Genomic DNA, 15197 nt, shown 5'->3' on the forward strand with positions numbered 1-15197 from the left:
TGTTACAACTGAAATCCACTCTGTCCAGCGTCCATGATTTGGTCTCACTCTCCTGTAGTTAATCAACAACACAGATCAATAATCAATACTGTTACATGCCATATTGACTAATATAAATTCACATTGCAATGAAAAACGTCAGAATATCATCTTTCAATCATTTGGTCGATGGTTTCATCGTTTGACTCAGGTCTACTGTGATTGAAAAAAAAAAAAGAATAGCTACAGTAACGTTAGCCAACTTTTAACCAGCTCTCTCCCTTTGATAAAACTGGCAAAAGCTAGCCAAGTTCATTTACTTCTGTTGAAACTGGACAAAACAAGGGCTACAAAACATTTCCATAAAAACAACCGCTGTCAGATCGTACAAATAGCCACCTCATAATGCAATCTGACAGAAAGCTGGCTAGAGCTTACCTGGCTGCGGTAGTTACTAGCTTCGTGAGGGGATGAAACATTAGCTAACTTTACGTCAGTTACAATACTAGCTCAGCACTGGAAAAAAACATTAGTTTTGTTTTAAACAGTTACCTTGCCAGCTACATCAGTTAACTAAAAGAGTAGCCAAGTTTCTGCTCGGTTTGCTTTTATACAACTCTGTTAAAGAGGGCAACACATGCACACTGAACTATGATGGTCAAATCAATCTTTATTTATACAGCACATTTCAGACATGGAATGCAACAATTTGCTTTACAGGAAAAAACAATGAAAATAAGCTGAAATATTTACTACAAAAACAAGATAAAAAAAACAAAAGGATAACAAATGGAACAACTAATGACAAACTGGTCAAATCAAATCAAGCTTTATTTATACAAAAATGCAATATTCCCAGGTAAGAGGTTTTAGGTTGTAGTTAATATAGTATTTATAGGACTATTTCTCTCTATACCATTTGTATTCCATATACCTTTGACTATTGGATGTTCTTATAGGCACTTTAGTATTGCCAGTGTAACAGTATAGCTTCCATCCCTCTCCTCGCCCCTACCTGGGCTCGATGCAGTGTTACCCATGCAGAGCAAGGGGAACAACTAGTCCAAATCTCAGAGCGAATGACGTTTGAAACGCTATTAGTGCGCACCCCGCTAACTAGCTAGCCATTTCACATCGGTTACACCAGCCTAATCTTGGGAGTTGATAGACTTGAAGTCATAAACAGCTCAATGCTTGATGCACAGCGAAGAGCTGCTGGCAAAACGCACAAAAGTGCTGTTTGAATGAATGCTTACGAGCCTGCTGCTGCCTACCACCGCTCAGTCAGACTGCACTATCAAATATCAAATCATAACATAATATATCACAGAAATACGAGCCTTTGGTCATTAATATGGTCGAATCCGGAAACTATCATTTCGAAAACAAAACGTTTATTATCATCGCATATACCCTGACTCTGCGTGCAATCAACGCAAGAGAAGTGACAATATCACCTGGTTAAAATTGCCTGTTAACCTGGATTTCTTTTAGCTAACTAAATATGCAGGTTTAAAAATATATACTTGTGTATTGATTTTAAGAAAGGCATTGATGTTTATGGTTAGGTACACGTTGGAGCAACGACAGTCCTTTTTCCGCGAATGCGCACCGCATCGATTATATGCAACGCAGGACACGCTAGATAAACTAGTAATATCAACCATGTGTAGTTAACTAGTGATTATGATTGATTGATTGTTTTTTTATAAGATACGTTTAATGCTAGCTAGCAACTTAACTTGGCTTCTTACTGCATTCGCGTAACAGGTAGGCTCCTCGTGGAGTGCAATGAGAGGCAGGTGGTTAACGCGTTGGACTAGTTAACCATAAGGTTGCAAGATTGAATCCCCGAACTGACAAGGTAAAAATCTGTCCAAAAAAATTCTGCTCCTAAACAAGGCAGTTAACCCACCGTTCCAAGGCCGTCATTGAAAATAAGAATGTGTTCTTAACTTACTTGCCTAGTTAAATAAAAGGTGTAAAAAATAAAATATATATATATATATTTTTAAAAAATCGGGCAAATCGGTGTCCAAAAATACCGATTTCCGATTGTTATGAAAGCTTGAAATCGTCCCTAATTAATCGGCCATTCCGATTAAATCGGTCGACCCCTACTTCTGACCCATTGGAATTGTGATACTGTGAATAAGTGAAATAATCTGTCTGTAAACAATTGTTGGAAAATTACTTGCGTTATCCACACAGTAGATGTCCTAACAGACTTGCCAAAACTATAGTTTGTTAACATGAAATTTGTGGAGTGGTTGAAAAATGAGTTAACAACTCCTACCTAAGTGTACGTAAACTTCCGACTTCAACTGTATAATTTAACAGTTCCATTTTACGTCATACTGAAATAATGTATTCTAATTTACCGGTTTCTCAGTTATTTATCCTGGGAAAAGGGAGTGGGTTTGGGCGGGAAATCTCAGTAGATCTCGGTAACCCGGTTCAGCGTGCACTGCGCCCGCCCAGCCACAGGAGTCGCTAGTGCGCGATGGGACAAGGATTTCCCTGCCGACCAAACCCTCCCCTAACCCGGACGACGCTGGGCCAATTGTGCACCGCCCCATGGGTCTCCTGGTCACGGCCGGCTGCGACAGAGCCTGGACTCGAACCCAGAATGGGATGCCCCTCCCCGCTATTCAACAATATTGTAAACCCATAAAATCTGTTGGACTGTCCAACCTTGGACTCTCCCATTTTGGATTCTCAGACCTGACAAACTTCAATTTGGGACTCTCCGACTTGAATTGGGAGTCTCGGATTTAGAACCATCCAATTTGGCTTTCTTACTGCCATCAATCATCACCTCTTGCAACCTATTCCTCCTCCATTCACAGCTCTCCTCATAGGGGCACATCCTACACTTCCAAGCCTCTTCTATATCCTCAATATCCACTCCATGGGGCTCCCTCTCCCCCCTCCAGAAGGCCAGGTAGTCCCTGAGCTCAGCCCTTAGCTGGGTCTCCTCAAACTCTACCTCCCTGTTTCCTATGAGGACTCCGGAGCTCTGATGTCTGTATTCCAGGCATAGCTTGTCAATGGGCTGGAGGTTAGAGAAATGTAGCACAACCAACAGGTGGTCCACAAGCTCTCCGAAGGTGACTGCCAGGAGGCCCAATTTCTGGGCATACCTCTGGAGCTCTGACCCAAAGGCCTGGTGGGGCCGGAGCTTGAGGAAGTGGAGGAGCTGATCCCTCTTCATAGAACCATGAACCATGGAGTCAAACAGCAGCTTATACACACCCACCTGACAGAGAGATCAGAGAGAGAAAGTGATCAGAGAGAGCAATCAGAGAAGAGTCAGAGACCAGAGGGACAGATAAATGAGAGAGACCAGAAAGAGAGAGAAAGGTCAAAAGAGAGAGCGACACCAAAGAGGTCAGCGAAACATCAGAGCGACATAGTGTGTGGTGTGGTAGTGTAGCATAGGGCCTTTTGGGGGCCCTAAGCTACACTGTAAAGAAAACTTGTTTCAACTAATTATGAATAAAGTCCAAGTAGCAGATAATGATCCCTAATATATATATATATATATATATATATATATATCCCTAATATATATATGCATGTAGTTGGGTTCTATACATGGGTTCTAACTTGAAAAAAGTATTTGTTAGTTAACAATTGTACAATTTATGCTCCCTGCATATTAATACCACGAAGACTGCCAGAAAGCAGATTGTAATTTCTAAGGCATTGAGATATACACTACCGTTCAAAAATTTGGGGTCACTTAGAAATGTCCTTGTTTTTGCTAGAAGGCCAGCATCCCGGATTCACCTCTTCACTGTTGATGTTGAGACGGGTGTTTTGAGGGTACTGTTTAATGAAGCTGCCACTTGAAGATTTGTGAGGCGTCTGTTTCTCAAACTAGACACTTTAATGTCCTCGTCCTCTTGCTCAGTTGTGCACCGGGTTCTCACACTCCTTTCTATTCTGATTAGAGCCAGTTTGCGCTGTTCTGTGAAGGGAGTAGTACACAGAATTGTACGAGATTTTCAGTTTCTTGCCAATTTTTCACATGGAATAGCCTTCATTTCTCAGAACAGGAAAAGACTGACAAGTTTCAGAAGAAAGCTCTTTGTTTCTGGTCATTTTGAGCCTGTAATCGAACCCACAAATGCTGATGCTCCAGATACTCAACTCTTCTAAAGAAGGCCAGTTTTATTGATCTTTAATTAGCACAACAGTTTTAAGCTGTGCTAACATAATTGTAAAAGGGTTTTCTAATGATCTATTAGCCTTTTAAAATGAAACTTGGATTAGCTAACACAACTTGCCATTGGAATACAAGAGTGATGGTTGCTGATAATGAGCCTCTGTACGCCTATGTAGATATTCCATAAAATATCTGCTGTTTCCAGCAAAAATAGTAATTTGGAACATTAACAAAGTCTACACTGTATTTCTGATAAACGTTATGTTATTTTAAATGGCCAAAATAATGTGCTTTTCTTTGAAAAACAAGGACACTTCTAAGTGACCCCAAACTTTTGAACGGTAGTGTAAGTGCTACACTGGTTCCAGAGCCTTTTTTTTGTTTACTCAACTTTTCGGTCCTAGTGTTACCTGAACTAAAAGAAAATGTTGGCCCAAACTTAGCTCCAGAAGATTGGAATGCTGTGAACCAAATGAACCAAATCCCAGGTGAGGATATGTTGAATATGAATTACTGTAGAAATTAACATGCAATGTAATCATGTACAATATGTAAGTTAAAAACATTGTATGTTAAAATCACTGTGTGTGTGTAACATTCTTTATTTTAGGTAAGCTGCCCAAATAACAATTTCAAACTAAATGAACACGAGACATTTTGAGAAAAACACATTTTAAGTTGACCACATTTCTGCCTAAGATCTCTCATGTTGGAGCAACTACAAAATGTTAAGTTCTGGTAACACTTTGATCAAAAAGTTGAGTAAACTAAAAAAAAAAGGTTGTGGAACCAGTTACTTAATCATATTTAGTTGAAACAACTCAATTTTTGTTTACAGTGTAGATGGTTGGGGGCCTGTCATGCCAAATAGTGTCCCCCTGCCAAAAAGAGTCCCCCCCCACAATGGGATTCAATGAGTTCTAGCTTCTGTTGCAAGGGCTGTTGCTTGAACTTGCGAAATTCTGACCTGATTACGTAATGAACCAAAGCGTCCATTGCTATACTGGTTGCTTGGCTCTATTTTACCTCGTAGTGGTCGCGAAGGAAGGAGGACGAGGGTAGTTCTAGTTCACCTCATAAGAGCTCACTCAGTCCGCGCAAAATTAATACCTCCGAATTGCTCTCCAAGGACTGTATTTTTGACAGTGACAACCTGCTGACTACCTTCTGCTTCAGAGGACCGAAAAGACTGGAAAGAACAGACTTTGTTAATAGGAAGAAAAATTGTAACCTGTTTTTAGATTGACGTTGCTAGCTACTGTCCTAATTTACCTCAGCCTGCCTAGTCACCCACCTCCCTCAGAGAGAGAGACAGCTGCATGTGAGCTCTCACATAATTCAACATTTTTTACAAAATTATAGATTTGGAGTTAGATAAACTTGAATTTTTCGGCAGGGACATATGCAGGATGCTACCCTCCACAGAATGGCCTTCGCTCCAGATCAAAACCTACAACCTAATTTTGACCAAAATTAACCGGAGCAATTACCGCTACCAAGGTTTCCTTTTTCCAAGCTATACAGGGGGTGTTCTAGCAAACAAACAGCAGAGACCTGAGGACACCATCCAACCTGGAACAGAGTTTATGGGGACTGAATGCCAGATACAACTTCAATTAGCACTGAGGTGTGAAGTAAAAGGTGTTGTTTTTGGGACCAACAAGTGGCAGGAGTCTTTGAAGCACCCTTTGAAGCCCACTCCTGCTGTTCAAAGACCATTCACGGAGTTTTCTGCACGTTAACACTAGAAGCTTATTACCTAAAATGGATCAATTGAAAGTGTGGGTTCACAGCTCCAATCCAGATGTGTTGGTCATTACTGAGATGTGGTCAAGGCAGAGTGTTTTGAATACTGATGTTATAACCAGAAAGGTTAACCTTTTTCAAGCAAGACAGATCTAGGTGGGGGAGTGGCAATCTTTACCAAGGATCACCTTCAGTGTCCGGTTGTATCCACAAAGTCTGTCCCCAAACAATTTGATTTGCTGGTTTTAAGCATTAAACTTTCAAATAGCTTATTGTTGACTGTTGCTAGGTGCTAACGTCCTCCATCAGCACCGGCCTGTACCTTAGGACTTGGTCAGGTGGTTTAAGCATGTCCCAGTTTAGGGCTGCTAAACTGGGACATGCTTAAACCACCTGACCAAGTCCTAAAGCAATGGTACTCCCTAAATCTTGACTCCAAAACCCCAGAAAAGGCTACTCTCCTCGATGTTATCCTCACAAATAACCCTGATAGGTATCAGTCTGGTGTTTTCTGTAATGACCTTAGTGATCACTGTTTTACAGCCTGTGTTCGTAATGGCTGCTCAGTGAAACGACCTGTCCTGATTTGCCATAAAGGCTTGCTAAAAAAACTTTAATGAGCAAGCCTTCCTTCATGAACTGGCCTCTTTAAAATGGTATAAAATCAGCTTGATACCCTCTGTCGAAGATGCTTGGACCTTCTATTTCATATTTTCAGTGGTATTGTTAACAAACATGCCCCCGTAAAGAAACAAGTTCAGCCCCTGGTTCGACCGTGATCTTGCAGAGTTACTCAACCTCAAGAATTGCATTTGGCGAAAGGCTCGGCACACGCATTCGCAGGCTGACTGGCTCTTATTCAAGCAAATGAGAAATAAGTGCACTCAGGCTATCCGGAGGGCCAAAGTTAGTTACTTTAAGGAGCAGTTCTCCCTCTCTGGGTCTAACCCCAAGATGTTCTGGAAAATGGTTAAAGACCTGTAGAATAAACCCTCCTCCTCACAGCTGCCCATGTCCCTTAATGTTGATGTGGTTGTCACTGAGAAGAAGCACATGGCTGAGCTCTTTAAATCACCACTTCATTAAGTCAGGATTCATATTTGACTCAGCCATGTTTCCTTGCTCGTCCAACATTTCCTAATCTCCCTCTTTTCCCCCTGCCCCGCTACAAAGTTTCTCCCTACAGGTAGTCACTGAGTCCGAGGTGCTAAAGGAGCTCCTTAAACTTGACCCCCAAAAAACATCTGGGTCAGATGTTTAGACCCTTCTTTAAGGTTGCTGTCCCTATCATCACCAAGCCTGTCTCACCTTTCTGGTGAGGTTCCAATTGCTTGGAAGGCAGCCAATTTGTTCTTTATTTAAAGGGTGAGATCAAGCTGGTCCGAACTGTTACAGGCCTATTTCTATTTTGCCCTGTTTATCAAAAGTGTGGGAAAAACTTGTCAATAACCAACTGACCGGCTTTCTTGATGTCTATAGTATTCTCTCGGGTATGCAATGTGGTTTCCGCTCAGGTTATGGAAGCATCACTGCAACCTTATAGGTCCTCAATGATGTCACCATTGCCCTTGATTCTAAGCAATGTTGTACTGCTATTTTTATTGACTTGGCCAAAGCTTTTGATACAGTAGACCATTCCATTCTTGTGGGTATTGACTAAGGAGTATTGGTGTCTGAGGGGTCTTTGGCCTGGATTGCTAACTACATCTCTCAAAGAGTGCATGAATTCAGAAAATCGGCTGTCTCAGCCACTGCCTATCACCAAGAGAAATGCCCCAAGGCTCAATCCTAGGCCCCACGATCTTCTCAATTTACATCAACAACATAGCTCAGGTTGTAGGAAGCTCTCTCATCCATTTATATGCAGATGATACAGTCTTATACTCAGCTGGCCCCTCCATCGGATTGTGTGTTAAATGCTCTACAACAAACCTTCCTTAGTGTCCAACAAGCTTTCTCTACCCTTAACCTTGTGCTGAACACCTAAAAAAACCAAGTCATGTGGTTTGGTAAGAGGAAGGCCCCTCTCCCCACAGGTGTGATTACTACCTCTGAGGGTTTAGAGCTTGAGGTAGTCACCTCATACAAGTACTTGGGAGTATGGCTAGACGGTACACTGTCCTTCTCTCAGCAAATATCAAAGCTGCAGGCTAAAGTTAAATCTAGACTTGGTTTCCTCTTATCGTAATCGCTCCCCTTTCACCCCAGCTGCCAAACTAACCCTGTTTCAGATTACCATCCATCCCATGCTAGATTACAGAGACTTAATTTATGGATTGGCAGGTAAGGGTGCTCTCGAGCAACTAGGTGTTCTTTACCATTTGGCCATCAGATTTGCCACCAATGCTCCTTATAGGACACATCACTGCACTCTTTACTACTCTGTAAATTGGTCATCTGTGTATAGTCACAATACCCACTTGTTGATGTTTATTTATAAAACCCTCTTAGGCCTCACTCACCCCTATCTGAGATATCTACAGCAGCCCTCGTCCCCAAAGCACACACATCCCTGTGTCGCTCCTCTTTTCAGTTCACTGCAGCAAGTGACTGGAACGAGCTGCAACAAACACCAAATCTCCATCTCTTCATTCAAAGACTCAATCATGGACACTCTTACTGACAGTTGTGGCTGCTTTGCATCTACCTTCTTGCCCTTTGTGCTGTTGTCTGTGCCCAATAATGCTTGTACCATGTTGTGCTACTACCATGTTGTGTTGCTACCATGCTGTGTTGTCATGTTTTTCTTGCTATGTTTGATTTTGAATCCCAGCCCTTAACTGACTTGCCTAGTTAAATAAAAGGTTAAATAAATAAAAAGTCAGCTAGCCAGCTACAATAGCGGGCTAGCTAACCAGTTATATTTAGCTAGCTATTATAGTACCTGTTATTGTAGCTTTCTGTCCAGTTTGAGTATGTAGCTTGCACTTCAATGGCATCCCTCAAGGAGATTATTTTCTCTTTCCAACCAGGCGAAGTACTATGAAGGCACCACTGATCTCGACAAGACGCACAGAGAAATTCTAGCCGGGTGTTTGCATAGCGATGATAAAAATAACGTCATTTAGGCTGTAATGATCTCCAAAATTCGAATCATTAGGACATCACACCGTTGATATAGCAATGGACACTAATAGTTGATCGAATCCCATTGTGACGCAGAGGGGGACACTTTTTGGTATGACAGTCCCGCAAGCGGCCTCTTATGTAATTTATTGGCTGGAACAGCACTTTGTAGAGCCTACCTGTAGAGAGTGTCCCTTGGCCTGGGCAGGATGCGGCAGGGAGTTGTGACTGCGGGTCTTCAGTTCACTCAGGACCAGATCCCCAGACTTACTACAATACAGCTCATCAACCACACCCAGGAAAAACACCCCATCCAGCACACCTAACACTGGAAACTCCCGTACAAGCTGGCCTGGGAAACACAAACAGATTCTGAGATGGCTATTTGCAACAGTTTATCATCTTTTGTTATCATTACAGTATGTTCATATTTAGTGTACTCTATCAAACCTGATCAGTACCACCATACCTGCCTCCAGAGCTGGAACCATCTGTATCAGGTTGATGAGTTTCAAGGCTTCCCTGTCCTCTCTGGTATGAACAACCACAGTCATAGCATCTGGGTTTGCCTCCAGTTCTAGACACATATATACAAGGACAGGAAATAGGTTATCATCACTAACTACCTCCACATCATCCATAAAGAGATCAAGCATACACATGAAAACATAGGGATTTATGTTATGGGAAAAATTGAAGTTACAAAATGACTTGTTACATGAAAGCAGTCTATGGGCCAATGACCTTCCATTCAGGATTGGCTCATGAAGTAGTTAATTATGGTTATGGAAATATATGATTACATTCTAGGGCACAACATGCTGCTTACCTCTAGCAAGATGAATACTGGCCCCTGTCGTCACTGCAGTCCTTCTCATCTCTCTCCTCTTCATATGAGGCTTGAGGAACCCATAGACCACTTTAATTTCACACCATGACTGCTCACACAGCTGAGTAACATTCAGGTGATGCTTACTGAACCTCTCCATTGGACTCTGGTCTGGGACTGACAGGGTAACAGTGCTCCTATTGTTGCTCAGCCTCTCGAACGGGGCCACGACCTTGTGACCCCTGATGGACGGACACATTGGTAATGGGGGGGGAATAAAACATAAATTGATAGTTACATATCGCAATATTATTTTGGATGATATATTGATACTTTGACTCCAAGTATCGATATGTAAAACAAATATTTTAAGCTAGGTAGCGTTAGCTAGCTGTACCTGTGCCAAAAAGAGGCTATTTTTCATCCTATACAGTAGCTTGCTCTCCATCTTTTTAAATAGTGAGCCAACATGTTTTCAGCATTTTCATTTCCATGACTGATGAAAACGAATTATCATGGCTCTCGTCTCTCTGCAGCAGACATACTGTATAGTGAACAATACATATATCGCAATACATATAGAATCGTGAGAATTGCAATATATATCGTATCGGCACCTAAGTATCGTGATAATATCATTGTGATGTCCCTGGCAATTCCCAGCCCTAATGTACATGCACACACAGACAGGAGCTGTTAATCATCCCTCTCTCTCTCACACACACAGAACAGAAGTTGCTGATCCCCTCTGTTGCCCCCCTCTAGGTTGCTCAAAAGCATCTGTTGGATTCTAGCTTGAAATATTGTTATTCCTGTTACCATTAATATAACTTATTGATTACATGTATATGTGGTCAATGAAGGGTGGATAGGAATTAGGTGTATGGAGGGTGGGAGACAAGGGGAAGTTCAGAAAGTTAATATTCTGTACCATGTTTCTAAAGAGGGAGGCAGGGTTAATAGTTCAGAGACTAAGGCAGGCCAGCTGCAGAACTAGGGAGGAGCGAGGACTTCATCAATCAACATATGAAGTGTGAAGCAACCTCGGAGGGGGACCAGAGGGGCCCACCACAACAGTCCTATCTCACACACATACACTTCCACGCAGGTTCAAGCATCAGGCAGAGCCATGACTTCACCAGTGAGAGGAAACAATTAAGTTCCTGCCGAGCTACAGAGATGCAGGCTGTCTAGATGTGTAAGGAGTTGACCCCACCTATTAGTAGGTTATAAATATATGTGCTTGTGTAATCATGCTTTGTCTTTGCAGCTGTATGACCCAGTAATTGAATAAACTTAGTTTGAGCTTTCTAGGTCGTCACACATCATATAAAGGGAACCAGAGTCAAATATCTCTGTATGGCACAGCAGTGTTGAGAACTGTTAAAGGTTAAACTTTGCATAATATATATGAATGGGTTTACCGTTTCTTAATTTGGCCATCGATTCTCTCCTCCTTTTTGGCAAGGGACTGGCCATCATTGACCACACACACACCCAGTGTCGGACTGTGTTGATCAGCACCAGCAGGAGGAGTCAGACTAGGTTGGTCAGAAGGGGCTAGAATAGATGAAATATAAGATACTGTAGTAAGGGAACTTCAGAGAAGTAATAGTTACTGTATTTTATTAACTGTATAGATTGACCTATGGACAACTTTTTAAAATGTAGTGTATCAACTATGGCACTGTATTGCTGTAATGTACATTCAGGCATAGGATACAGAAGAGCAGAGAATACGGTTCATGAAAAGTTCATAGTATTCAATAATCCCATTGGGCATGCATCTCGTCTAGAAATGCTGTTAGCAAACTTTTCAATAAGCAGTCATACTCACCGAGACGCTCCGAAAATATCCTGATGAGTTGTGAATTGCTTATATCACACCCGTCATCTAATGGATCGTCCCTTGGAGTTGTTTTTGAATTCATTGTAAAAAGTGAAAGTGCATTACTAGACTAAGACTGATTCTTTAACTCATAATTACGCGTAGTCAAATAATGTTCATTATTGGACCTGACAATAGACATTTGTATTACGCAGTTGTTTTGCCCAGACTTGTTAGTGAAGTCACACCTCTCATTGACGTCAGTATTGTTTAGATCGTGTCTCATTGGTTCGTTTCTGTGGAGGATCACATGCGAGTAACTAGTGTTGCAGCGATTGGTTCTTGTAACAAAATATGGTGTCTTGTTTTATACTTTGTATAAAGTGTAGTGCTATGTATGCTTCGATATAAAGCAGTTGACAAACAATGTATCAAAAGAAAATTAACTCTTTGTTTAACTATCAATAGTTTGATGTTGTATCGACTTAGCCCAAGAGTCCGTAGAGAATGAAACAGAGCATAAACGTTGATATGGAGTCAGGAAGCGTTGACGTCTACCAACGCGAGCGATAGAATTGTTTAAAAAAATAAAATATAAAAGGTTAACGGAGTCATACTGAGACCAGGGTTGTTTTTTTTATTTACAGATGAGCCCTGAATTACAGAAAATACACACATCAATATAAATACAAAATGCAAGGAGAAAGAACATGGTCATAAACAAACAAAAACATTCATTTTTTTATTTTACCTTTATTTAACCAGGTAGGCTAGTTGAGAACAAGTTCTCATTTGCGACTGCGACCTGGCCAAGATAAAGCGTAGCAATTCGACACATACAACACAGAGTTACACATGGAATAAACAAAACAGTCAACACAGTAGAACAAAAGAAAACAAATATATATATACAGTGAGTGCAAATGAGGTAAGTTAAGGAAATAAATAGGCCATGGTGGCGAAGTAATTACAATATTCATCAATAAGAAGGTCCTCAGCCTTCTGAATTGCCCCAAAACATCACATTTAAGAACATTTCATATTTATTTGTGGAACAAAGGTGCAAGAAAAGTAAAAGCTGATTTACCTAACTCAGTAGAGACCAAGGGAGTTTCCAGAGTTAACTATCCCTGAGACTGAGTGTGGTAACTCCTGTTTAACATTTAGTAAAGATGTTCAGTACAGTGGGACATTTTGTAAAAGGGCTTTATAAATGAAAACATGGCCATGTATCAACCTACGTGACATGAAAAAGGGCCAATATCCAGAAACCTGATTTAACACCATCAGTACACCAGTTACATGCAGCCTGTCTAGGCCAATTGAGGAAGGCCTCTGAATTAGCAGTGAGTGATCAACAGTATCAAAAGTCTGACAGGTCAATGCAGAGGGCAGCACAATGTTGCCTTTTAGCCATACAGTAAGCCACAATTTATAACTAGGGATGCAGCAGAGATATGATCTGCTATGATCTGGTCTGTACATTTAAAATACATTTCAAAGATAAGAAAGATCTTAGCTGAGAATTAATCAAGGATTTTAATACTTTAGCTAGGCAAGAAAGTTTAGAAATAGTATGATCATTTTTTGGGTCACAAGGGTCACCACCTTTGTGAAGGGGGGAGTACATGGGCCACCTTCCAAACCTTGGGGATAGTACCAGACATAATCGTCAGGTAAAAAATATGGGTTAATGATTTAGCAATCAGGGGGACAGAGAGCTGCAGCAGAAATGGATCAAGCATAGCCTCAGTGGATGTTTTTTTAAATGTATTTTTTTACATCAAGCTTAAGCACATCACAGATAGTAAATTGTTAAAATGAAAACAAAGATTCACTAGAAGTTGAAGGGTTAACCGTTGAGTCTGCCAGCCTTTAGCTGAGGGAAGAGCAGTCGACTGACCAGGGTCAATTAAACCACTGTTTCTTTCAAGTAAAAAAGGACAGTAAGAGAAAGAGAAAGGACAAAGCAAAATATAAAAAGCGTGGATCTACGAGAAATGGTTAGAGCTTGCCTTTAAACTCTGGCGATGAACCAGGTTGGTTTGATGCTCACAAAATCTAGTTTTAAATACCCAGTGTAGGCCTATCTACAACTGTTTTACCATAACGTTATCATTGTAACCCCAAAACGGATCTGTTTAATGTTTGTCATAGATTTGTTAAAGTTGCAATATGTAACTTTTTGGGCGATCTGACCAAATTAATATAGAAATGCAGTTATAGATCTGTCACTCATTGAAAGCAAGTCTAAGAACCTGTATATCTATCTGTTCTTTGTGCACGATTTCCAGTGGCATGTACATCTCAGTGGGGCAAACCCAGCAAAGCCACTAACCAACACTAAATGATACATTAATTGGACTACAACATTGACAAACGGTGTGCACAAACTGTTAGGTCCTTGCGAAAGTATTCACCCCCCTTGGCATTTTTCCTATTTTGTTGCCTTACAACCTGGAATTAAAATATATTTTTTGGGGGGGGGGGGGTTTGTATAATTTGATTTACACAACATGCCTACCACTTTGAAGATGCAAAATATTTTTGGGATTGTGAAACAAACAAGAAATAAGACAAAAACAGAACATGTATAACTATTCACCCCCAAAAGGCAATACTTTGCAGAGCCACCTTTTGCAGCAATTACAGCTGCAAGTCTCTTGGGGTATGTCTCGATAAGCTTGGCACAGCTAGTCACTGGGATTTTTTGAGTTTTGGTGGGCAGCCCTCTGAGCCCTCTCTGGTGCCATATTCTTTAAAAAAAATGTAATAGTGGATTTAATGGTGCTTCATGAGATGTTCAAAGTTTCTGATATCTTTTTATAACCCAACCCTGATCTGTACTTCTCCACAACTTTGTCCCTCACCTGTTTGGCAAGCTCATTGGTCTTCATGGTGTCGCTTGCTCAGTGCTGTTGCAAACACTGAGGCCTTTCAGAACAAGTGTATATATACTGAGATCATGTGACAAATCATGTGACACTTAGATTGCACACAGGTGGACTTTAATTCATTATGTGACTTCTTGAAGGTAATTGGTTGCATCAGATCTTATTTAGGGGATTCATTGCAAAGGGGGTGAATACATATGCACGCACCACTTTTCAGTTTTGTATTTTTTTTTTTTATTCTTTGAAACAGGTCATTATTTTAATTTCACTTCACCAATTTGGACTATTTTGTGTATATCCATAACATAAAATACAAATCCATTTAAATTCAGGTTGTAATGCAACAAAATATGAAAAACAGCAAGGGGGTGTATACTTTTGCAAGGCACTGTAAAGCTGTCTCAACAGAAGAGTCCCAACAGCAAAGTCCCAACACCTAACCACAGCTACACATGGCTGTCAGAAGAGCCTTGTCTGGCAGCAAAACAGTTAATTCAGTCTCATTTAATGCATTTTAAAAACAGATAACTGATATGTCTGACTTGCTTAAACAAATGTGGTTTCTACTGACAATTGATATGTAAACTCAGCAAAAAAAGAAATGTCATCTTACTGTCAACTGTGTTTATTTTCAGCAAACTTAACATGTGTAAATATTTGCATGAACATAACAAGATTCAACAA

At 40.8% G+C, this 15197-nt stretch overlaps 1 protein-coding gene across 1 annotated transcript; it reads right to left on the reverse strand.

The window, feature by feature from the left end:
* Window positions 1-629: 629 nt before the first annotated feature.
* Window positions 630-11891, reverse strand: LOC110507695 (exonuclease V). The gene is made up of 6 exons (XM_021587846.3): window positions 11629-11891; window positions 11216-11351; window positions 9792-10033; window positions 9432-9539; window positions 9142-9314; window positions 630-3238 (listed from the first exon to the last, which is right to left on the reverse strand). Exons 1-6 carry the CDS (start codon window positions 11720-11722, stop codon window positions 2714-2716), a joined length of 1278 nt encoding a protein of 425 aa, XP_021443521.2. The 5' UTR covers window positions 11723-11891; the 3' UTR covers window positions 630-2713.
* Between the last annotated feature and the right edge of the window lie 3306 nt (window positions 11892-15197).

This window comes from Oncorhynchus mykiss, chromosome 27, assembly GCF_057628025.1.
Source record: "Oncorhynchus mykiss isolate SJ-2025 chromosome 27, ASM5762802v1, whole genome shotgun sequence".
Taxonomy (NCBI): domain Eukaryota; kingdom Metazoa; phylum Chordata; class Actinopteri; order Salmoniformes; family Salmonidae; genus Oncorhynchus; species Oncorhynchus mykiss.

What these genes read in the sequence shown, in the direction of transcription:
- LOC110507695 (XM_021587846.3), bottom strand. Translation starts at nt 11,722, where the DNA reads ATGAATTCAAAAACAACTCCAAGGGACGATCCATTAGATGACGGGTGT. An exon ending in GATATTTTCGGAGCGTCTCG is followed by an intron (nt 11,352 to 11,628) that starts GTGAGTATGACT and finishes CATCTATTCTAG; the next exon opens with CCCCTTCTGACCAACCTAGT. An exon ending in GGTTCCAGCTCTGGAGGCAG is followed by an intron (nt 9,315 to 9,431) that starts GTATGGTGGTAC and finishes TGTGTTTCCCAG; the next exon opens with GCCAGCTTGTACGGGAGTTT.